Source organism: Plecotus auritus (genome assembly GCF_963455305.1).
Source record: "Plecotus auritus genome assembly, chromosome: 12".
In the NCBI taxonomy this organism is placed as follows: Eukaryota; Metazoa; Chordata; class Mammalia; order Chiroptera; family Vespertilionidae; genus Plecotus; species Plecotus auritus.
The window spans coordinates 40,355,732-40,381,470 of record NC_137778.1 but is presented as its reverse complement, the minus strand read 5'-3'; the positions used below and the strand labels follow the sequence as shown (position 1 = coordinate 40,381,470).

General features: G+C 47.1%; 1 protein-coding gene across 3 annotated transcripts in view; it reads right to left on the bottom strand.

Moving 5' to 3' along the window:
* The window catches only part of VAV3 (vav guanine nucleotide exchange factor 3), a 178,032-nt gene that overhangs the window by 19,517 nt on the left and 132,776 nt on the right, over positions 1-25,739 (bottom strand). For all 3 annotated transcript variants that reach the window (XM_080648159.1, XM_080648160.1, XM_080648161.1), the window contains exons 20-24: positions 22,222-22,358; positions 9,310-9,375; positions 6,683-6,717; positions 5,848-5,964; positions 5,195-5,282 (exon numbers count right to left, since the gene is read on the bottom strand). In XM_080648159.1, the coding sequence (XP_080504285.1) occupies positions 5,195-5,282; positions 5,848-5,964; positions 6,683-6,717; positions 9,310-9,375; positions 22,222-22,358 (443 nt within the window). The remainder of the gene's footprint in view (positions 1-5,194; positions 5,283-5,847; positions 5,965-6,682; positions 6,718-9,309; positions 9,376-22,221; positions 22,359-25,739) is intronic.

The window sequence follows — 25,739 nt, the reverse complement described above, 5'->3', positions numbered from 1 at the left end:
TTCTAGAGATGGATATTACTATGTAAGTTTTGTACATAAAAAGGGGAAATCCTGCCAGGGCTCTGAAAGAGCGGTGCTCACATATACTATGAGGATGACTCAAATGACCCCAGAGGGCTGTTCTTTTAGGCTCCTTATTTAAACTGGGTAAAACGTAACAAATACGAAAATAAACCTGAAAGGAATAAGCCAGTAACTGTGAACTTCAATGTGATTTGGTTACAGGTAATACACATTTTATGTATTTTATTATAAACTAGAGGCCCAATGCATGAAATTCTGGATAGAGGCCCAGTGCACGGGGGGGGGAGGGGGGAGGCACGCCAGGAGGGGTCCCTCAATCCGGCCTGCACCCTCTCGCAACCCAGGACCCCTCAGGAGATGTCCAACTGCCGGTTTAGGGATCGGGCCTAAACCGGCAGTCGGACATCCCTCTCGCAACCTGGGACGGCTGGCCCCTAACTGCTCGCCTGCCTGCCTGCCTGCCTGCTCAGTGCGCATCATCGCAACCGGTCATTCAGCCATAGTGGTCGCTTAGGCTTTTATATATATAGATTAGTATGAATTTAGTTTATGTGAAGTTGGCTCGAGTGATCGTACTGAGAAGGACTTGGGGATCATTTCATACCTACCCACCTCCACGTTTTAGGGAAGAAAAATGGATTTTCCAAGCCCTAGAGTTATGCGAATGAGTAAGCTGCAAAACGCTTCTTTATCACTTCACTAAGCACGGGATACATTCTAGCTCCATTTTTACAGTCTTAGGAGGGCGCGCCTTCCTACACGTTCCTAAGCAGGTAGAATTAAATAGTGCCGCCTGGATCTTTGCCCATGGACGCCTTTCTGCTTCCTGCCTTTCAGCTAATCCGCCCCTTCTTACAGTCATTGACCTTCAGGTACTACAAGTAAATAAGACGACTCTAAACAAAAGCAATGGCTAAGCTTCCCTTATCTCACACTCACACAGAGGCGTCTGCAACTCCAGTCTCTCTCAGAAATAATGAGCGCCGTCACTCCGGTTACCCAGGCAACAGGCACTGGGGATGATTTATAAACAGCATTTGGCCCTGGATGGTCTGGCACACACGACAATTAGAACAAAATTAATGCCTTGTAATCTGGAGGCAGAGATTCATTTAGAATTTGAATTTAATGAGGAGACAAACACCAAAAATCTTGATTCACCGAGTTACGGAAGCCCAAGGGGAACAAGTGAGGTCCCAGCCCCCGGAGGCCCAGCTTCTCTTTGGGGAACGGGCTCACTGAACACCGGTCCTGGAGGCTGGCGGGGCTTTACATCCTAGTCCAGATTAAAATCTCATCCCAGGCCCTGAGCAGCTTCTGGAGTAGGAGAACAGAACTTGGCCACCAAGATGGGAGGATAGTGAACTATTCTGAAGAGACAACTCAAAAGCACAGACCCCACTCATATGGGAACTGTGCTATTGGACACCAACAGGATAACAGGAAACGCCATGAAGCTGTGTGGTCCCGGGTCAGAGAGGCCCCCACATTGCCAGAGTGATGGTGCCTATTAGCCTCCCCCGCCTTCCCAAGGGGCCAGTTCCTGGCAGGAGCCGTCCCCCCTGATCTCGGGTCCTCGTAGTATTTCTTACTTCAGGGTCCAAGGACAGTACTGTGCTGAGGTTCTTGGTACCAGGTGGATGTGCTGACTTGAAAGCATCTTTAGAACACAGTGGTGTCCTTTCTGAATCCTGCAAACACACGGCGGCTTCACACAGTGAGGACTCGATGCGAATGTGTGCAACAAGAACTGTAGCCCAGAGCGGGGCAGCGCCAGACACGCTCAGCTATCTCATCGTCATTTTTTACAGTCAGGTGCTCAACGGGCCAAAGTGTTTTCCTCAGACTTATCAGCTCCTTATCTCTCATTCCTTTTACAATTACTGTCAGGAGTAATGACGGGGATGGTTCTCAGAAAGGCATCCTTAGGCGATTTCATCATGCTAACGTGTAGGGGACACCATGAGAAAAATCACACGAGACTGAATCAAGCACAAGAGATAATGATGCCGTAGAGAGAGTCTATGGATAAGGTGTAACCCGGGATACTGTTTTACAGCCAACTATTTTTTATAAGCTGAAAGAGTACGCTCTAAAATAATGTTTAAAAGTATAGTCAAGCCCTAGTCGGTTTGGCTCAATGGATAGAGCATCGGCCTGTGGACTGAAGGGTCCCAGGTTCGATTCCAGTCAAGGGCACATGCCTGGGTTGCAGGCTCAATCCCCAGTGGGGGGCGTGCAGGAGGCAGCAGATCAATGTTCTCTCTCATCAATGATGTTTCTCTCTCTCCCTCTCCCTTCCTGTCTGAAGTCAATAACAATATAAAAAAAAATGTATTGTATAGTCAATACATAAACTAGTCACACAGTTGTTTACTGTCCTCATTGAGTATTACGTGTGTCCCATGCGTTTTAGAGGCCTGGAGCGCAGTAGGTCTGCACACCAGCACCACCACAGACACGGGGTCAGGTGTTACCCTACCGTGTCACCAGGCGATAGGAATTTTTCAGCACCATTTTTTTGTTGTTGTTGTTAATTCTCACTGGAGGACTTTTCTATGGATTTTTAGAGTGAACCGGGGGGGGGGGGGAGGAGAGAAAGAGAGAGAAGGGGAGAGTGACATCGATGTGATAGAGAGGCACATCGATCGGTTGCCTCCCACACCCACCCCAACCAGGGCTGGGGGTCAAGCCTACAACCGAGGTATGTGCCCTTGACTGGAATCAAACCCAAGACCCTTCAGTCCGTGGGCCAAAGCCCTAACCACAGAGCCAAACCAGCTCGGGCTTCAGCTCCATTTTAATCTTACAGGACCACCGTCATAGATGCCGTCTGTCACTGACGGAACGAAACAGAGTTCCGTCCGTGGTACGAATGTATATCCTTTGCTAATGTTTTGTAGTTTCAGCGTGGTTTTGCTTTAATCCTTAATCCCCTCCCTTGCACTGACTGTGCTGCCTGCCTTACAGAAGATCCCGGATATGGAGGAAATCATACCCATGTGTCTCTGGCAGTGGCATTGCACCTGTCGGACGAGGGTTGCTCATGTTAGCTCTGGGACAGGTACTCTTAACCCCTTTCCGGAAGATCGCTGCGGAAGAGGGCACTGCTCTCTGTGCAAACTATTGGAGCCCTGGGTCTCTGCTGCTTTTCTCCAGCCAAGGACCTCTGTCACTAACCCAGTCTCTGCGGTATCACTGGCGTTTCCCATCGGACCGCAACTGCTGAAGAACTTTCTGGAGCAGAACTGGGTGGCACAGAGCTACACTGCTCAACCCTTTCCCGTGACTCTTCCTTCCCTCCAGTCTGCTCGGCTCCTCTGATGGGGGTTTTGCTGTTGCTGTTACTTTCCGAGTCGGCAGGGCTGGAACTCATCGTTGGCCCCACAGCAGTTTGAAGCCTGCTAGTAACTGCGACACGTGGAGCAGCCTCGTTCCCATCCCCGGAGCCGTGCAGGTGCAGACTCGAGCTGGCGTGCCCTGCAGGGGCGAGGAGATACCCGCGCCCTCCGCACACTTTGGTCATGTCTGGGCTGGGCCATCACTCGGCATCTGTGCGTCCCAGGTCCTCGGGCGGGAGGGTGCTCCTCAGGCCACTCCTCTCTGCGCACAGCCTGCGGGGGCCGACAGGACGCAAGTCACAGCCCACAGGGGTGCCGGGGCCTGGAGCAGAGTCCACTTCCTGGGACGCGATCTGGCTGCCTGTCTTCGCGTTTGAACGGGGATGGCGAGGTTTCCATGTAGAGAGGTTTCTGACTTTCCTTTTGACTCGGGGTGCTGCCCTTTCGGGGAAACCCCGTTCCCGCCGTGGCGCCGGCCCAGGTTTTTAGAGAAGGCCTGCTAGCTGCCTGCATGGAGGCTCTCTTACTCTCCGCTCTAGCTCTGATGTTAACATCTGCGAAGTGTTTTGAGGTGTTTTCCGGAAGGCTGCAGCCTGGATCGCTGGATTGATGGCCCGATCAGAAGGTGGTCCTTCCTGATGCTACTCAACGTGCCGGGGAGGCCACTCCCCACGCATCGCACATCCTGGGTCCAAATTGTCATCATCTCAGGAAATGCCCTCAACCCGAGAAACAGACCCGAGACCACTCTTAAGGCAACATGAACTCTTACTACCAGCAATGCATATTCAGTATAGTGAGGTATAGGCATTGTCTATATGGCATATACATAATAGTCTTAGCCGCTGATACAATTATTAGGTTGTAATTATTTAAATTGAATATTTTATTAAGTAACTGTATTAAATTAATTAAAATTGTATATTTTACTAAGTAATCTTTTTTCTTGTAAAGCAACTTTTGCATATATATACTATTTCAATTTAAATGTAAAGTTCCCATGAGATCCTTGTATGGGAAAAATGGTACCTTGTTCATGTATAATTGTGCAAGGTCATAAAGGAGAACACAGATCATTTAAAATAGCAGAAAACAGCCCAGCCGGCGTGGCTAAGTGATTGAGTGTCAACCTATGAACCTGGAGGTCACGGATTGATTCCCGGTCAGGGCACATGCTGGGGTTGTGGGCTCGATCTCTAATAGGGGGCGTGCAGGAGGCAGCCAATCAATGGTTCTCTTTCATCTTTGATATTTCTATCTCTCCCTCTCCCTTCCTCTCTGAAATCAATAAAAATATATTTTAAAAAATAGCAGAAAATACAAAAAGTGTTTCTATGTGACAGTATATTGCATTTTATATGAAATGAACCTGAATGTGAGAATTGTTTCACTGATTACAATGACGATTTTTTGTGCTATAATTTAAAATACCTTCCTTCACCTGAATGAGGAGGTAGACGTGGAGGAAGGAAGGGGAGGACAGAGGTGAATATTCAACATTTGCTGGTTTTCATCCAACACAAGGCAAAAGTCACACCGAGAACTGAAAGGTCACTATATTTGAATTTGTCTATCACTCTGACTCATAAGGAGTGTAGACTCTGAAATACTGTCTAAAACTTGCTTTACAATGAAAACCATGGCCAGGGAGGGCACTATAAAACAACTGGAATTCTCAAAATTAGAATTTTCAGGATCTGCTGCAAAATGATTCTCTTCAAACAACTTCTCAGTGAGCAGAGTTTCCATGAAACTATAGAATTAAAACTGACCTTCCCAATAAGAGAAAAATAAGACCCACAGATTGAAATGAACTAATCAATGCTTACCATTAAACTTTTAAATTTTCTATTTTCTGCAATGTGAAATAAGCCATCTCTTGTTACAATCTTGATATGCTTTGCTTCATTATTGTACCTGTGGGCAATGAATAACTTATGAATATAAATGTGGTTTTAATCAGAAGAAATCAATAATGGCCAGAGGGCATGCCCTAATAACGCTATAGGAATTAATTCAGAAGACAAAATATATACCTGTGCCAATACAGTGGTGACAACTAATTTACCAAATATATTTACTAGGTCGGTTGAAGATACAACCAATCTTTGAAGGGAGAAGGGAAATTAGATTTGACCAATCATTATGCTCAATGTGTTTAGTAAGTCCCACTGGAGAATATAGAAAAACAAAATAAAACAAGATCTAGTCATTTATACTCTTAGAATTTACCAAAAACATCCACACGTCAAGTCACCCAAATACAATGTTATGACGAGAGCTAACATGCCAATTAGCAGCCTTTACCATTCACGGTGTTTTTCTAAGGGCTGTTTCCGAGTGGCAATGACCTGTCTGGATAGAAGCGTTATTCCTGCTGTAATCAGATCCCTGGTTTTCCACTGCAGGGCCCCACATGTCGGAGGGTCTGCGCGGTTCTGCAGCGGAGCCCTATTTCTGTAAAAGTGTTTGTCCTACTTACTTAATGCTAATTGCATATTCGCCCGACTCTTTGGTCCGGAGCCTCACCAGGTAAGTGCTGTTCAGCCTGTTAATAAGTTCGGTCTCTGCCTGCAGTCTCTCCATCGCCCCAGCGTACCTGTAGGAGACAGGAGAGGCATCTGTGCGATGTGCCCGGAAAAGAGCAGAGGCTACAAGTAAGCACCTGCCAGGATTTTAACTTCGTGGCAGATCTGAGCTCTCCTGACTTCTGTGCCAACTAATGCCATCGCTTCAAGAGGAATAATGCAGAGACATCCTTTAGTTCTTCCAAACACAAGTGCTCTACAAAGCTAACAAGAGTAAAATGGACCATGCTTAATACACAGTAAATATTTATCAGATAACTGAATGAGACAAGGAGAGGAGCTAGTAGGTACCAGGTTAGAGAGAGCTGTAGGGAGTTTAGGGAAGACACACACTTATACACACACACACACACACACACACACACACACACAAATGTACACACACACACACAACACCAAAACTTCACCTTTCCTATGTACACTATGAAATGAAATCTACTTTGAGCATCTTTCTCAAGAAAACTCTAATAACAATTTAAGTTATTTTTTAAACTAATTTTTGGATATAAGATTAACTGTTAGCCCACATATTGGCTAAAAGCAATTTTCTTAAGCAACTAGTAGTACCGAGTAAAATATGTCTTTAAAAGTTTTTTTGTTGTTGCCTTTGAAAACGCCTCCATCCATCTAATGGACATGGAATGTGGTTTGGCACCCCCTCCTTTAAGGCGCCCTTGAACTACGGGTATGGCATTTCAACTTGGCTGCACAGACATTTTTAATACTTACCAAGGCTGGCAAGAATAATCTACCGGCTTGGGCACCTAGGATATAAAAAAGCCAAAATAGATTAAGTTTACTTAAGGGAAGCTTTTAGGAATCAATCACTAATTCTGTTCAGCTGACTCAGCTAGAAACCCCTAAGTAGCACAGCCCCAGGTCTATCCACCGGCCATTTCATACACAGTGAATCTCGGTCTGTGTCAGGGAAACAGAGCGTAATTCATCCGGCTTTAATCCATCCTTTATTCACTTTGCTGCCACTGGGCTTCCAAGGGGAGAGATAACAGGAGAAATATGAACTGGAAACTTGGGGTATTTATTACCAAGGCAGCTTAGTCTTACCTTGGAAAATTAAAAGGAAAATGTTAGGGTAACCAAACAGCACCCCGCTTCCTCCAGACATTTGGCAACAGGCCCAGCAAAACAGTATGTCCTGCGGGTAGCCTCTTCATTTGTAACACAAAGTCTAAACTCTGATTTTCAGGAAAAAGTCATGGAAAAGATGCATTTTTCCTCTTTTTGAAAAAGAGAAAAAATACTACATTTTCTAAGCTCACAACGAAAGAAAAAGAAGGAAAAATCCCTCTGGTTGCTTATGGGAACTAGACAATGAACAAAGCCAGTGCAGGTAGAGTACTCATGAAGTAACAAATAAAAGACACGCTATGCAGATGGGCAAAGCTGATAAACCCAGGAGCGCAGACAGGTTGTCTCTTGTTCAGAATTTTTAAATGAATCATGTGACTCTGTGACATGTACGCACCAAGGTATATTCCTGGGCCTTTTAACATCCAGTGACTGAAAATATTGTTAGCATCATTTTTAACAGTAAAAGCCATCGTTATTTCAGAGGTGTGGCCAATGTGAACATGCCTGGCTTCATAACAGGCTGTTACCCTTTTGTCCTTTCAGATGAAGAGTCGAACGTCTCTAAAACTATCAACGTTTAAATATTGTGACCCAGTGAATTCCATTTCTAACCTTACCACCTCTAAAATCTCGATGCATCACAAAAATACCGGAAGGAAGTTACCCCCCTTCAAATCCTGTGAACCTTTTCTTACGCCCTTTGTTTCACAAATAGGAATCGATCTTCAGCAGTTTCCCTTCTGATGACCTCAGAACTTCCCTCAGCATTCACTCGGGTACGGATTAGAAGGGAAATGAAATGGTGTGGACTTGGACTATGACATGCTTAGTATCCGCCATCTGATGACTGTAGGTTCCCAACATCCTCAGGTGAGAACACACAACCTCCCGCTACCTGCCCTCATGCAGAAACCACTGCTCTCGGCACAGGAAGCCTGAACCCTGTTTCTGTAAATGGCAGAAAACGAGCTAAACAATCACTTTTGCTTATCTGATTAGATGAGTGAACTTCAACAGATTTCCAAGATTATGGCAGAAGATAAAAAATATGTGAATTCGATCACAGAATCAACAGAACAGCACATGCTTCCGGATTCCCTCTGCTTTTGAAATTAATTAAGCAGGAGTGAGTGGAGTGAATGATTCTACAGGTGACATTCTGAAATCAAAGATGGCAGCCGTTCACGTGTGTAACATGAAAAAGATGCTCCAGCCTGCCGGTGTGGCTCAATGGTTGAGCGCGGACCTATGAACCAGGAGGTCATGGTTCGATTCTGGTCAGGGCACCTGCCTGGGTTGCAGGCTCGATCCCCAGTGTGGGGCGTACAGGAGGCAGCCGATCAGTGATTCTTTCTCTTTATAATATTTCTATCTCTCTCTCCCTCTCCCTTTCCCTCTGAAATCAATAAAAATATTTTTTTTTTAAAAAGATGCTCCAGTATAGAGATCCAAGAAGGACTGAAATACGGCAACTACGACAGATTAAGGGTGGTTTTGTTTTTCCCAAACTATCAACTCCGTTATTTTAGTAAAAACATTTATTCACCTGGAGTCAAGAACTTTAAATGTTCCACAGAAAAACCCACCCTAAACAGCAAATTATGATGATAAAATAATGTCACCCCTAAACAGAAATTTATAAATCTCATAAAACACTAGACAGTACATGTTATGTTACAGTGGTCCGTAATAATATTTGAGTAAATACTCATGCATTCTCCTTGTATCAACCTAATGTGTTTGATGATTTTGTAGAATGTCATTATAACATTAAGTGAACAGTAATGACAAGTTAAAGCACAGGAAAATGTATTTAGAGATTTGACTGGAGAACTTTCAACTTCCATGCTTTCCAACACACTAGTTCAAGTGTAACATCTCTCTGGAACCCAGCGTGATTGGGACTAGATTAGATCCCCATCTCGCCTCGGGGGGGAGAGAGAGAGAAACCAGTACAGTTCAGCTGATCTGTAGCTTTGGTGAATCCTCCTAAAACCTTGTAGACAATTTAACTTTATAAATTCCACTAAGTTAAATTTTCTTCTTGCCACACTTTCCTACCTTTAAAAAATATTTTCTGACAATGAAATCGTAACGATTGGGGAATTTAAATAGCACTGGCCAAAGCACTCACACGCAATAAGATGCTCGCTCCAGAAATACTGGCAAAATTAATGAGCAACCAGGTCGGCATCCATTGCACATCCTTGCACAATTAATTACAACATCAAAACAAAACAGAAGAATAAAATACTCTTACTTACGCATGGGCAAGGCTTGACAGCGTCACTTGGAAAAAATCCAACCTCTCCAGAGGCTACATTTCTACCCTGGATTAGGAGAAAAATGCCCATTTAGAACAAATTTACCACAAATGGTAACCCTGTAACACTAGGTACACGGCCGTTACTCGGGGTCCTCAATGCCTGGTGCATCCTATCCAGGGAACTCACTCTGGCTCAGGAACGGAAGCAAAGAGGAGAGAGCTTTTAAGACTGTTAAGCCCTACACATGGTTTCAGAACACGATTATAAACTAAGGATTCAAGCTTGACTCTCCAAACTACCATTCGGTTTTGTTAACTTTACATTCCTCAATCCTACCCGGGGACAATAAGCTATATTCTATTTTTCAGTTTCATAGTCATTAATTCAAGCAGATCATATTGATTTTGTGCAGGCTCCATAGGTAATTAGGGATTCGATTTACGTGGTTATTATGGGCGTTGCTAACAGAACTCATGAGAACATTCCCCCAGGACAAGAGACAGCTCAAGATGTGTAGAAACGGAAAGCACAGCATAAGGTGAGGTTTCCGATGATTTTCAGATTTAGGAAAAGGGAGGAGGCTGCTGATTGAGGGAAGAGAACAGTGATGACACTGGAGGGGAGGATCTTAACCCAAACAGCACCGTAAATGAGGAAAGAGGAGAGAAACAGCTGAATAAGGAAAACGGACGCACAAAGTAGACAAAATAAAATACTTCAGAATTTATTCTTGGAGACCGTTGATCGAATTCCTCTTTTGAAAATAATCTCATGGCGCCAAAACCGGTTTGGCTCAGTGGATAGAGCGTCGGCCTGCGGACTGAAGGGTCCCGGGTTCGATTCCGGTCAAGGGCACGTACCTTGGTTGTGGGCACATCCCCGGTAGGAGGTGTGCAGGAGGCAGCTGATCGATGTTTCTCTCTCATCGATGTTTCTAACTCTCTATCCCTCTCCTTTCCTCTCTGTAAAAAAAATCAGTAAAATATATTTTTTTAAAAATAATAATAATCTCATGGCGCTAACCTTGAGATTGTTTTTCTTTTCCAGAAATGCAAACTCTACTCAAAGCAGACTACCACCATCGGAACGGGCCATCAAACAGGTCTCAGGAAACTGGGCTTCTGTGGCTGTGCTATTGAACCACCGCTGTTGCTCAGAGCCCCGGGTGAGTCACACGCCGTGACTGGAGGCTGCGTGCTCTATTGCTTTTCACACAGAAAAGCGAGACCCCGTGCCCAGAGACCATCTCCCTAGAAGCAGCGGCCCTGTGTGCCCGGGACTGGGCTCGGAGTGCAGCGGGACACGGGCAGCTGCGTCTCCCTCCCCTTTGCACTCCTGTGCGGGCATTTCCTTCTGGGTCTGACAACCCGCTGGCCATTCCCTCTACTCCGACTCCCAACGCCCGAGACCCCTCGCAGCTACCCTCCTATCTGATGTTTGTTCTTGCGAGTCCCTGAGCAACCTCAAGGTCAGCGTGAACACATGTCTCCTTGCCATGACGTGTCATCTGATGTCCCCCACGGCGCTGTCTTTGTGTGTTTATTCTGCAGGGCGTTCTCTAGATTATAGTGATGGCACTTGTGTAAAACGGAGCAGCATAGGTTGGGTCATTCCTGTGGAAATATTTTCTTTGGGAAAGAACCCGAGAAACTGGGTTATGAGCCGTAATATGAGAAAAAAGATGTGACTTCATAATCTTCATTAAACACATGGGAACAGAAAGGAAACAAAATAATCTTAACTTAGAATTCATTAAAAAATGCCATTTTCCCCTGAAAAGGAAATTGTTTCCTGTAGAAAAGCTTATCAGCCCTAACCAGTTTGGCTCAGTGGATAGAGCATCGGCCTGCGGACTGAGGGGTCCTGGGTTCGATTCCGGTCAAGGGCATGTACCTTGGTTGTGGGCACATCCCCAGTAGGAGGTGTGCAGGAGGCAGCTGATTGATGTTTCTCTCTCATCGATGTTTCTAACTCTCTATCCCTCTCTCTTCCTCTCTGTAAAAAATCAATAAAATACATTTTTTAAAAAAAAGCATATCAAACTAAAATTATTGACAATTTTCCCTGAATTCCTGAACCTCATCAATATAAATGCATATCAGACACTTAATTATTTCTAACTGAACTCAGGTTATAACTACTTTTCATTTTTCTTCTATAAGAACCCACGGTGAATCATAATGAATTAACACTATTTTGAATTTGCTGGTAGAAGTGATATTTATAATCCACCTGTACAGAGAAAAGTATTAATGTACAAAAACTGCACTTTTAAAACCCGCAGACAGGGATGGCTTTCCATAACAGAGACTATCCTACAGAAATCTTAATCGCAAATTGCTTCGCTCCTGACTGTAGAAAGGGGACAGAATTGCTTTAAGAAAAATACAGCGGCTTTTCCCCGTGGCTCATTTATCCCCATAATACCCCCGGGGCCGGGCTCTAATGCACTCCTGGAACAGCGCTGAGCAATTGGAAACAGACGTGGGAAGCTGCATGATTAAAGGGACAGATGCATGGTTATTTATGAAAGATCGGAAATTCCCCCAAGTTACAATGCCCTAAACACTCTCAACGTATGCACGATGGTGCTGGGGAGATTACTGAGCAATTTATCTCACTGGGTAATGGCCAGAGCTACTGTCACCCTGCCCGTCACTCTCAAAATGCCAGAAAGACACAGTGGGAGCGTGTGGGGAACAAGACATACAGGGTGGCCCTGAATTATGGGAACAGAGGCAGATATACAAATGAGCTTACTGACTGGATGGATAGGTAGGGAGAGATAGATACATAGATAGATAGATAGATAGATAGATAGATAGATAGATAGATAGTAGATAGATTAGATGCAGTGGATGGATGGATAGGGAGGTGGGGGGGGGTGGATGGATGGATGGATAGCTTGCAGCAAGCACTATTTTTGGAATTACTCTCATAGGTTTTGTGAGTACATGGGACAGAACCAAAGGACAGGCAAAGGAGAAAGGACCGGACAGTCACTGTCTGTAATGGTCGTTGGTAAAGAGTGATCTGTGGCTACAGCTGCAGCCACATGGCCCCGCTGTCATCAGCTAGATGTCTGTCAGTGCTGCTAGATGTCTGTCAGTGCTGGGTCCTGGAAAGCATGGGAAGGCAGTATCGGACGGTGGGGAGGTCCATCAGAATTGCTCATTCTACTCCCAGCTCTGCCTAAAACATGGCGCAACCTCAGACAAGGGTAATGACAAGACCTGCCACGCATGCCTCACCAGGGCAACAGCGTCAAAGAGGTAACAGGTGTGAAAACACTCGGTAAACGCTAAAAATCCCTCTTTCCCCTTATTCCGACAATACGCTTCTTAATTACTCTCAATGGATTGCTTCACTTCTGAATTTTCATTTTTTAGTTGGCCTGTTCGTGTTTCTAAAACAGAAATGCCGGCTCCTGTGTATAGTCCACCATCTTCCTTACTTTTAGGCAACTTTGCTGAGCCAGGAGTAACAGAGACTCTCAGAATTTTCTCCTGAACAGGAAATACTGCATTCCAAATAGGCCATTTCTTTATCTCAAATGCCCTAATGCTTCCTCGCATGTAGGCCCATTCCTCCATCGTAATTGCTTCTTCTGTGATAAGTGAGATGTGCATTTTTCCACCAGCGATTACCTTGAAAATGTGCCAAGCACAATTGCATATGGTTACACTGAATGGTCATTACAATGAATTCCAAAATATTCATGCGCACACACAGAAGAACAAAGCTGTAAGCCGTTGAGCTTTCATCGCCTCTTCCTCAGATGAGAATAGGATCTTTAACTTTTGTCCAATACTGAAAACAGTAAACACGCATGAGGTGTGGCAGTCATAGTGCCAGTCTAGTTCATTTGTGGTGAAGGGGCTGTCTCGGCTTAGCATTCTGAATGACGAAGAGAAAAAGACACTTGCATCTCTGTCTAACATCTTTGAAATTAAATGTATCTTTAATTTGTAAGGGATTATAATTATATCAAGTCATCGAAATATAGGACTAATCCCTCAATGATACTGGAAGGTTCTTCCAACGAACACACAATTGTTTGTGTTGATCACATCTCTGAAGTTTTGGCAGACGTAAGTGTCAAAAACTCAAAAAAAAAAGTAAAGTTGTGAAATGCACACTAAGGAAAACACACGAGAGAGCCATAAGCTGTATTTCCACACGTACGAGATGTGAGATGAAGGTCACAGCAGAGTGAAACTCCGTGGAACATTCTCCTTATTATCCAAAAATGTGTTCCTGGACTTCCCCCGCAGGGAAGGAACTCGCTGGGTAAGATACTGTCCAGGACGCGATCCTAAATCCCAATCTTAAAACTGTGTTTTCCTGGTGGGAATAACTTTGATTGTTAACCAGAGGGGGGAAGACCAACAACTCAGCAAGCGCAAGCCCCTCTGCGTGTAGGTAAACCCAAACCCACATGGTTACTTAACACCAATCTGGAAAGCAGAGCAAGGTTCTACCACATCTTGGAAGAAATCCTGTTTGGAGAGAGGCCATGTAACACCAAATAAACGGGGCTTCACAAAAGTCTGAAATATAGAAATCTGGTATTCTAATCCTGGCAAACAGCTAATGAATGTTTTCTTATACTTGGAGGTATGTTTTTTGTTTGTTTGTTTTTAAAATATATTTTTATTGATTTCAGAGAGGAAGGAAGAGGGAGAAAAATCAATGATGAGAGAGAATCATTGATGACTGCCTCCTGCATGCCCCCCCCTCCCCCACCGGGAACGGAGCCCACAACCCAGGCATGTGCCCTGACCGGGAATCAAACCATGACCTCCTGGTTCATAGGCTGACACTCAACCACTGAGCTGTGCCAGACAGGCATATTTGGTGGCTTTAATCATCGTGATCACAGAGCAAATATTCTGAGGAACAGCTCAACACACATTATGCTCATGCAACATCAGACAAGGGTAAAGGATTTGATCTTCTACCAAGAACAGAATTGGTGCTTTAATGCAAAGTGTACTGACTTCCCAGTGTGGCTGAGACACTAAGCTATAGACCAGCGGATTAAAAATGAATAGACCTGGCTACTGTCTTCAAGGATCTCACTCAGACAATGCCACTTCCTTGACTGGCTTTTGCTTTGGTTATCTTCATAGTTTGTTACAGAATTTGGGGTCGGAAAAGTCTGATGAGGAATCATCAGATAAGGATGGCAAGTAGAGAGCATGGGGTTCTTACTCCTGGCCCTCTGTCCTCGGGACAGTCACTTAACCTTCTTGGCTTCAGCGTCCTCAGCTGTGAAATGACAGCTGGACACCCAAGCATTTCTGAGGTCTCTCTTACCACCAAAGTTCTTTGCTTATCTGAGCATTTTCCCCAAGCCCTACAGGCAAGTTCCTGCTACCGAGAAGCATCTGATCCACACATCCTTAATGAGGGACAGTGTGTGTCAGTGATTTAATCTGGGTGCACTTCTTTATAGAAGGTAAGGATATTTCAGGTCCTTGATGACCTTCATTTTCACTCCGTGTGAAGTCCTCTATTTTCCGGGACACATAGGGTCTGACTTGTTAGGAATTACATCCATTCCTTCATTCTTCAGGAAATCAAATGACCATGAATCACTGAAAGTCAGTGGACGTTATAATTTGATCAATTATTTTGTACAACGCCTCTAAGGGGAGGTGCACACTCTACTGAAACCACTGTGGTATCAAATCAATAGTCATGCTAGCTGCAACGGCAGACCGATGGCCCAGTGAAGGGATCTGTGATGGACGCAAACTTTTTTTTTTTTTAATATATTTTATTGATTTTTTACAGAGAGGAAGAGAGGAAGGGAGAGGGATAGAGAGTTAGAAACATCGATGAGAGAGAAACATCAATCAGCTGCCTCCTGCACGCCCCCTACCGGGGATGTGCTCGCAACCAAGGCACATGCCCTTGACCGGAATCGAACCCGGGACCCTTGAGTCCGCAGGCCGACGCTCTATCCACTGAGCCAAACCGGTTTTGGCTGGACGCAAACTTTTAATAATCAGGGCATGCCCTAGCGTCCACGGTGATAAAATAAGGGAAGAAAAGGGACCACCACCGAATTCCTCAGCACTTCCCCTTAACAATGCTCCTCTCTGCTGGGAAACGAAGAGGTAGGTGATAGTCACTGTCTGACTTAGAGGGCACTGTCCTCCTCCAGGTACATGAGGACCTGCGTTGTGCCCTGGACCACACACAGGAAAAGTACCAGTAAGAATTGTTAACCAGAAAGGTCCATCTTGAGGGTAAACAATTAGGACCTCGCCCACTTTGTCGGGAGCCTCGCCAAGTCCCGGAAAACATACCGTCTGTCCACTTGGAAACATTCCCACCAGCTCCATTTAGGATCTATTCCATCAGAGCCAGTTGGCAATCACCCCGGGAAAATGTTCCCTGCAGGCCTTTCCTACCGTCTATCATCTCCCGTAAGCCTCTCTCCCGGCCCTTGTCCTAACGCAGCCACCCTCTGCCTTCCTCTCCTTCCCTGTAACGGGGCCCTGATGTAACGCGAGTGTTTCAGGTAAACGCCTGGTCAAACGAAGGTCTCGTGATGAACAGCACGTCTGGATGCCAGGGGAGCCTTTTCCCAGAGCTGCTCACCCCGCAGCCACCACCCCAGCTGCCCTGGTGCCTCCGATTTTACACAAGAGGCGGGCAAGTGGTGAGAGGCAGTGCAGAAGCAAAGCCAAGGCCAACTGAGGAGCACCTTGAAACTGTGCTCCAGCAAAAGCCAAGCTCAGGATTTCACAAAGAAATGCCCTGGGCAGGAATGCGAGCTGGGGAAGTTCGGTTCCCGGAGATGCTCACTCCCTGATAAAGCCGCAGCGAGGCGTGTGCCGGGGCAGGAACCTGTTTCTGCGGGAGGAATCTGACCTTTGTAAAGCTATTTCTCTCGTGTTTTTATTTGCCGCTGACTATGGTGCAGCCGGACACCTGAATTTTAGATCAGGAGAAAACAATTACAGAGTCTTAGAAGACTGTATTGTAGCTTATAGTCTTGCGTGGTCCAGAAGGGACTAGAAAGGTCTGCTCTGGATCAAGGGCAAAGCAAAGAATCCTTGGATGTGACTTGACTACGAAGGTTGCAGAGAGAGATCCTGCGAGGAAGGACCCACTCACTCCACCCCACTGCACCTCCCTTCCCGGCCCCCAGGAGGGGCTGGGTCAGGACCCGCGTGGGGGTCTGGTTCCTTAAAGCTCCCACACAAAACACCAACAGTTCCCACAGTTGAGTCCACAAGTCGGCAAACCATTCCCTGGGCAGTTTGCTTCCTGTAAACCTGTCTGTCCTTCTGTCCCCCCTTTCTCCTTCACGGTCCGTGAGGCCCGGGCCTCCCCACCAAGGGCTGAGGCCAGCGCCCATGATTTCAGCCTGTTTGTTTACAGCTGCTTCCTTAGGAATGTGTCGCTTGTGCTTTTATGTCTGCTTCTAAGAAAGAACATTTAATGCCGATCAAAGAATTTCAAGAATTGAGTACAGGAATAGGGAGGGGAGGGTGGTCTTCTGTGAGCCCTTATGTGTGTGAAACTCTTGGAATTATAAATGGCAAGATGAAATTTTAAAAAAATTAAAAACCAACCTGGCAATCCTTTTCCCACTTCCGGAAAATGAAGCGTAGCTTTCAAAGTCACCAACTATCACACCGACATCTACTTTTTCTCCTCTTCCGTTTTCTTTCAAGTTTACTTCCTATGATTTCTTACACCACCCTTGTGCGTCACTGAAGTGTTCAAATCCCCATTTTATTGGGAAGGAATTTGAGGCCACAAGGTTAAATAGCTTTAAGACTATGCCGAGGGAACAGAGACGCATTTGGATCTGATGAGATGGATGGATATTTTAATGGTCTCTCAAATAACAACATCGAGAGCAACTCAAGTTAATAAACAGTGAGTGTGAAAACCTGTGAATAACATGTTCTGAAAAGAGCAGCTCTGAACAGTTATCGGTTCTAAGCCCGTGGACTGGATGCCTATTTTCGTCTAAGGCAGGGGTGGGCAAACTTTTTGACTCGAGGGCCACATGGGTTCTTAAACTGGACCGGAGGGCCGGAACAAAAGCATGGATGGAGTGTTTGTGTGAACTAATATAAATTCAAAGTAAAGGAGCGGAGGGGAGAGCAAGAGAACCGTATAGAACAGCCGGATCCGGCCCACGGGCCGTAGTTTGCCCACGGCTGGTCTAAGGACTAGAAATAGAGAGACGGAAGCTCGGGTCTCAGCTCTCTGGAGTCCTCTAACCAGGCAGGGAGAAGGGTGAACAGGCCGCGGGGGTACAGCACGGTGGGGGGTCTGATGGAAGCCCTTATGGCTCAGAGAAGGTGCAGACCTGAGCTGAGCCTCAATGATAAAGAAGGATGCAGCTGAGAGAATACAGGTAGAAGGACATTTCAGACAGGAGGTAAAATATACATCCATGATTGAAGGACTGAGAAAACATACCTCTTCTGAAAAAGATTCCTCCCACTGAACCCTTCATTTTCCCCCCCGGGTTAAAGTGAGAAAAACACATCTATTAAAAAAAAAAAAAAAAAGTCTGCATTGCTGTTTGTTTGAACATGAAATACAGCAGTCATGTGGGAAGCAGAAATCCTTGACAAGGTGACGGAAGACAAGGGTCACCTTGCTGCACTGGGGACACAGTGTCTTGTGGGCGAAGACATGGGAAAGCGGAGTTTAACACCTTGTTGCCTGGACCAAAGCAAGAGCTGCCCCCCCACGCCCCCCCCCCCCCACCCACCGGGCTCCTGGCTGCTGGAGTCAGTGTGGGCAGGGTGCGTCCTTCCTCCTGAGACTCTTCAAAAGCTCAACCTATTTCCTGACTTTTCATTCTTTTCTTTCAGGCAAAGACTTACAAAAATGTTTAAAGCCAAACACTGCTACATAAAGCAAGGTTCTGATTCCTGGTTGTTCTACCAAAGCAGAACGAGACTGCTGGGAAGATGTGCTGTCCTCAGACGTGCCAACCATTATGAACAACCCTCCTAGGCAAAGGAGGACAGCCTAACACCTGGGATGAAGGGAGGGGACCGGAAGTCCGCGGGAGAGCCTGATTCTAATTCTGCGAATGCCATCCAATAGATGGATGCACTTGGCCCCTGGAACCCACAGAGCGAATCTACCCTCTGTATGGGGGTGTCTGTGCATTAATCAGAATGTGTGCAAACACATGTTCACTTCTTCGATTCAAGACCATGTGGATGCCTGGTCTGCAAGTGTGAAGTATCACGACTATTTTGTAGGTTATTTAACTTTCATTGTAGATAAAAATATATTTTTTGGCACCATGATTACAGTTCTACCGCTTATAATTGCCTTTTGGTTCCAATTAGACTACAAAATTCTCCCTGTGGAACACTGGGCATTCATAAATGACAGTGGAGCAAATAAAACCCCTCACTGTTTGCAAGCTTAATTCTAAGAAGAAAACACATACGAAGCACTCTTCTGTATAGAAATCATATATGACATGGCATGATTTTACATTTGCCCGTCTCTCTCTCTCTCTCTCTCTCTCTCTCTCTCTCTCTCTCTCTCTCCCCTCACCCCTGCTTCCCCGCCCCCAATAATCTGTATTTTTATTTTTTTCCTGGGAAAATAAAGTTTCTTATCTGAACAATCTCTTTCATCATGAAGCACGTTCTCCTTCATTACTAAGGCCTTGTGAACAACTTGAAAGCAACAGGTTTATCCTCAGTCAGTGACATGATCAGAATTGTTCTACATGTTGTCACACTCAATCCAAAGGATGCCTCACGCCTGAACTGGGCAACTGCCCTAACTGGCCAATCTCCTATCCTCTACTCACTTCACTTGAAGATAATTTCACAGAACTTTCAAGGAAAGAGAACAAAGAAGAAAGAAAACGTTGCCAAGTAAGTCTCCTCAATGCAAGGATGTAACAGAGACCATTTTTACAGCTAATTGGCAACTCATTGTTTGAAAGAAGTTACAATAAAACTGCAGATAGCCCACCCACTTCAATAGCATTGGAAATTACTGTGGTTATAATAATAAGACGAGATTAATAGCTATTCAGAGGAAGTTCCTGATAGACAGAGGAGGACGATTTGCATTCTTTGGACAGAGTATTCAGAAAACGTGCCTGTCTACAACAATATCCGACTTTCTACACTAATGTGGAAAGTGACTCACTTGAAAAAAACAGAGGAGAGAACAGTTTAGTTAGCAAAGCATCATTTCTTGAACATTTCCAAATAAGCCAAAGCACGTGACCAGGACGAAAGCCATGTTTAAATTCCAATGAGAAGCCGCTGTACCATCCCAATAACTAATCTAGATTCTTCTCCACAGGTTTACCACTAGATATACGGTGACAATGTCATTGACAAACACCCTACCAGAAAACTTAGAACAGAAACAAATCTCATCACTGTGAGCTCTGATCATTCCTCAGAGCGTTAAGACCATGAGGTTAGAGACCAGTTGTCTTGATGGGGGTCCTGCCAGTACGAACACAGAGTTGGACACATAGTAGGCATGTTATTAGTGTCTGGATGGATGACAGGTGGACTGACAGAGAGGAGCTTCGTTTAAGAGCACTGCGATAGAACTCTTGTGCCCACGATAGCTTTTATTCCATATGCAATCATGAGCACACATTTATTTTCTTCTGCCTTTTCCAGATGATAAAACCGAGGCCCCCAGTGGTTTCATCATCTCCTGAACGTTATTCTGCTAGTCGATGGCAGAGTCAGTGACTAACCCTCAGCAAAGTGGGCTGCGCTCCCCTCCTTCCAGGCCAGGAAGACAAGCCTCCACCTGCTCCTCTGGTGGAGATTCCGTGCAACCTCAAATGAGGACGAACGACCTGGGCAGCAGCCGAGAGAGGTGCTGAGAACTACCTGCTCAAAAGCCAGTTTTAAAGAGCCCGGTGCAGGAGTCGCCCCTGGAGGAGGCAGACCAGGAAGCCCCTGTCTTCTGTGACCATGAAACTGGCAAAATGATGCGTGTGGGTCCACCGTGAACGTCCCTACAGACTCACGTGACTCCAAAGGGTCCAACCAGCAACGTTCTCCACTCAGGAGGAAAGAGTCCATCATTCTAGATCATTCCATTGGTAAGACCACACTCAGGCCAGTTTCCTACAGGTGCCTGCCACAGGTACCGACCACAGAACAAAATCTGATTCTGTATCATGACAGCCTAGGACAGCCGTGGGCAAACTATGGCCCGCGGGCCAGATCCGGCTGTTCTATCCGGTTCTCTTGGTCTCCCCTCCGCTCCTTTACGTTGAATTTATATTAGTTCACACAAACACTCCATCCATGCTTTTGTTCCGGCCCTCCAGTCCAGTTTAAGAACCCATTGTGGCCCTCGAGTCAAAAAGTTTGCCCACCCCTGGCCTAGGAGCATTGCAAGGCCTCAATGTGCCTTGTGAATCCAAGAAAACAAGTCAGTCAAGTTCAGTATGAAGGCTGTGGCAAGTACACTTTAATTGCATCCTAGTTCTTTGAAAATGCACCCTTTATTTGGTAATTATCAGAGCCAAAGCATTGTGTTTATTGTAACACCACGTTTTGTAGATATGCTTAATAAGCTGGTTTATTACCAATGACTGACTAACTGGTGAGCTGGGGCTAATGGCCATAACTACCATGGGACCTTACCAATGGCTTTGTCATCTAGTCAGTGGCTCACATTAAATGTATCTGGGGTTCTATACACATTATCCTCGCCTGGCTTCAGCCGGACCAACTGCAGCCTACTCCCTGGAAGGGCCTTATGTGTTGACATTTGCAAAGGCCCCAGCGGGGTCAGCGGGGCTGTGAGCACTGCTGGGCGCCAGGCCTCCTGGTGTAGCAAATGAAGACAGTGAGCCGCGCGGGCGTGAGTCCCCCCCTCCCCACCCACAGCTGAGCGGCTGCAGAGGCCTGGCCTGAACCCGCTGTCCTTCCTCTTCCCCGGCTCCTTTCGATCAAGAGCAAAGAAGAGCACCTGTTTGAGCCGATTCCTCCGACTGGCTTAGAGGGAACCGTGGGACAATTCCCACTCGTGCCACCTCTTTGCCGGAAACGCACAAGAACTTTTAACACGTCTCTGAAAATTCAAACACATCGCTGGCGCCAGCAAGCATGAACGGTCCTTCCAAAGACAGGAGACCCGATGTCAAAGCAGCCGTCGGAGTCGGTAACGGAGTGCGAGCCGTGTCTGAGCGGTGAAGACAGGGCTGACACTCAATACACCCTCGCTGGCCTGAAATAAACGTGCTAATTGTTTTTCTCTGTCCTGACATGAGCTGCCCTTGTTCCTATCACATATCCTCCCCCCTCAGACACGCACGCGCTGTCATCGACCAGTCTGCATTCCTCCTGAGAGCTTCCAAGCCATCATTCTACCATCAGAGCAGGACAGCTTCGTGCTCCCATCTGCTGAGAGGAGTGACAGGTAATAATGTCTAAGAAGGAGAAGACAGAAGCACCATGTGGTATCAGAGGCTGCGGCCTCCAGTCCCGCGTGTAAGAGGATGGGAAGTCATCATTCCGCCCTAACAAGTAAGGAGCCGAACAGATTGAAAAATCAGCACCCCTCCCTGGATCGTAAGAGGGGAGGACACGGGACAAGCTGGCCCCGAGACGGGAGAGGCAGCCAGGCGAGGACACGGAGTCACGGCCCACAGAGCGGGGCCTGACCAGGGATCCCCCGCGGATCCAGCGCCCTGGGCCCGGCGCCTCACCTTCGGGAGCGTGGCCGGCGTGTGCTAACGTTCCCTGCCGGTGGCATGAGTCGATGTGAGGAAGGTTAGTGGGAACTAGTTTCCCCCACATCGTGTAAAATTTCTGGAGCTGAAACCTGCAGTTTCTAAAGACACGAGCTTTGCGCTCGAAGCGGAGACCGGCCACTCCTTAGGTCCACAGGGCGCCCTTGGGGTCGTACCTGCCAGAACAGGCTGTGTGCGTCTCCCCGCAGAAGTTCCACCGTGTCCCCGGCCTGGATGTGGAGCGGGGGCCCTTCGTGGGGCGCGGGGGGTGGCGTCCCGGCGTAGTTCCTGATGACCTGCATCTTTGGCAAACCTGCAAAGAAGCAGCACAGCGTTGAAGACGGAGGAGAGAAGAACGCGGCAAGTCCACGGGTGCTTTTTAACAAAACCCAGAGCCATCACCAGCACGAGAAAGGGTTCCTAGCCGGCACCCGCGTAAACATCTGCAGCCACCGCCACGGTTTGTGTTCCAGCCTTCTCACCATTTGAGATGCTGATGCGGTAAGACCCGGCCGCATGCCCCCATCCCCTCCACACGTGCCCTCGCCCTCGCCATCAGCCTGTCTGGGGGTGAGAAAATATTTCTTTCAGCTGATGCCTGCTTCATGAAAAACACATCAGGTCCCGTTTAAGGGGAAAGAACCGTTTTTTCATCCACTCGATCCTCTCTGCTCTTCCCTTCCTCCTGGCACTCCCTGCTCTCCCCACGCAGGCGGCTCCCCGTCTGCATGCAGCGCGGTGCCCACGGGATGCCCGCGTCTTAAGGTTAACTTTGTGATTCAAAAGCAAAGCGGTGATGGATGTGCCGGAGCCAGACTGGAGACATTTACGTGGAGAAATTCTTCAGGCTCAGATGCAGGCTTGCCAAACAGAGCCAGGGCAGGGGACGTGCCGAAGCCAATAGCGCCAACAAAGGCTAGGGGTCCAGCTGCCTCCTGGTCTCCAGGTTTCCTGGATGTGCGAAGCACGTCTTCGTGCAGGTTCCCTTGCTGAGCGCTTCAACCGCACAAGGACCTAATTGCACCGGTAATGTCACCGCACAGCCACCTTTGCATTTGGGGGTGACACTGCTGCCCCCTACACAGGACCATGAGCATGTGGCTGTGGAACCTTCGTGGACTTAAGCCATTGCTAACGGCACTCCAAAACTTTCATTTTTAATCTATTTTTATTCATTTCAGAGAAGAAGGGAGAGATAGAAACATCAATGATGAGAGAGAATCATTGATCGGCGGCCTCCTGCACGCCCCACACTGGGGATGGAGCCCACGACCCGGGCATACGCCCTGACCGGGAATCGAACCAATGACCTCTTGGTTCCTAGGTTGACGCTCAACCACCGAGCCACGCCGGCCGGGCAGCACTTCAGAACTTTTTATGCTAATGCTGGGCTGTGGTGAAACTGTCACTAGCAGAAAAGGCTGCACTGACCACAGAAAGGAAGATGACTGACATTGAGTTGCTGATGGCCAAGTTACCTAGAAAAGACCCCACAGCCCCATGGAATGTTCCAGCAAACATTTAAAAAAGTCTTCCAAACTCCCTTCCCCACAACCAGCCCGAAGGGGAGAAAGCAGGTTTTCGCCACGACCTTATCCATCCGATCAGGGAGAGACAGAGGGCAGAGAAGCAGGCGCCCTTCAGCCCAGTTCAGCTGCCGGAACTGCTGGGACACGTTCGCATTGCCACGCCCGCCCGTGGCCTCAGGTGCCCCAGGACCGGGCGCGGAGGAGGGGGAGGACTGTACTCCCATGTCCTTCTTGGCACACGGCCCCGCCAGATGCTAGGAGGCGGCCCTCACACCAACAGCAGACTTTGTCTTGCCCAGAAACAACAGTCGGCGGCTCTTCTCCGTGGAGTGTGAGCCGACCTGCACTCTGCAAATGCCTGAAGAGCTTCCCCTACACTTCTGTCAGGCTGCCTGTTCCTTTAACATGCGATCCCATCTCTTCGCGAGTCATATAGATGCCTAGTCCCTATGTCGTGTGCCAAAACTCGTATTATATGCCAACTGTAACTACAAAATTAAAAAGTTAAAAATAAGTATATAAATTCTATAATAGTGTTCTCCTATTTAAAATCCTTCCTACTCCGCTTAGAATGATATCTGAATTCCTGGCCACAGCCTCCAAAACCATCTATTTTCTAGCCCCCGTGACTCTCCATCTCACCTTGCTCCAAGCTCACAGTCGCTCACTGTCTTTCGTCATTCTGACTTCTCTGTCGTCGCTTAAACGCCCTGAGCAAGGGGGGAGGGGGGGGAGGGGGGAGCCAAGACAGTCTGTGTTACGACCTTCAGCTTGTCATTCCTATAGTTGTTTGCTTCCCACTGGCCTCCCCACCTTTCCTTTTCTGTACATTAGTACTGTATAAATTTGCATGTTAACCCTTTATTACTTTCATGACCAAATGTCGCTTTCAGTAATAAAAATACTCAGGTTTTACTGGACAGCCACCATGTCACCATTAGTTCTGACTTGCTTTCACACGGTTTGTATTTATTTGTGCTTCTACCTATAACTATCAATAAGCCCCATGTAACTGAAATTTTGCGGGAAATAAAATTATTTGTAATGTGCAAAATTGCTAATATATTTCTCAAAAGCCCTTAAGAATGGCTCTCTTACTAATTTACACTCATCCTGAACAGCCTTTAAATGAGGTGAGCTGCATCATTTATGGGGAAAGATGATTCCATACACTCCATTGCCGAGTCGGCGAAAAAAATACCCCAAGTGCCGGCACGAGAGTAGCTGATGCTTCTGCGGAGTCTGCTCCAGGCCTCTTACCGCCTCGCTCTCCACTCTCTCTGCCCTTGACCTCCCCTCCCGCGATGCACCTGCTGAGAGCCTCCGGCGTGCCCCAAAGGCTCCATGTGCGACCCGGCTCATTGATCTGTGCGGGGGAGTGAGGAGTCGCTCTGGGTACCCCTGGCAGAAGCTTCGGGGAGGCCACGCACTCGGCCCATCAGGTTGATGTGCTGGTTTTCTAAGAAGCCGGGGAGCCAGCCCTGGGTCAGAGCCCCAGGACCCAGGTGTCTCCATAGAAACGCATGTAAACCAAACACCCTCGTCCACCATTCCCTGGAACATTCTTCCAGAATAAACTTCCAAACAGGACCAAGGGGACAGCGAAGAGCCGCCTCCTCTTTACAAATGGCACTGACACGACTGATGTGGGAGCACTTCCAACCCGCCGTCCGCATGCACTTTCAGGAGCCCCTTTCCAAGCCCGAGGACCCAGCCTCAGTGTCCCGGGTGAGGCCGAGTCCCTCCCCTGCTGTTTACCCTGATTCGTTTTCCTCCTTAAGGTTTTTCTGAAATAAAAAGTAACTCAAGTCAGATAGGACCGGTCAGTTACAATCTTACGGATTCGATGTGGGCAGACCGAGTGCATGAATGTATCCATTTGAAATCAAGCGAGTGATAATTATTGCCCAACTCCAGCCATGTTTCACAGGAGGACGCCAGCTGCGTATTTATCTCCTTTCTAACGTGGTAAAATGTGTGTTTCCATCCCCTCCACTGTGGAGCCACAACCAACGAACGCCCCTAAGATTACACCGAAGCGGAAGACCGTGTCCCGCTCAGGAACAGTCCGTCTCACACGGTAACGGGGAGAGGAGCCACACGGAGGTGTGGATGGTTTTGAGATAACACTGTTCTGGCCATGAAAGCCGGTGTACGCATCCGGG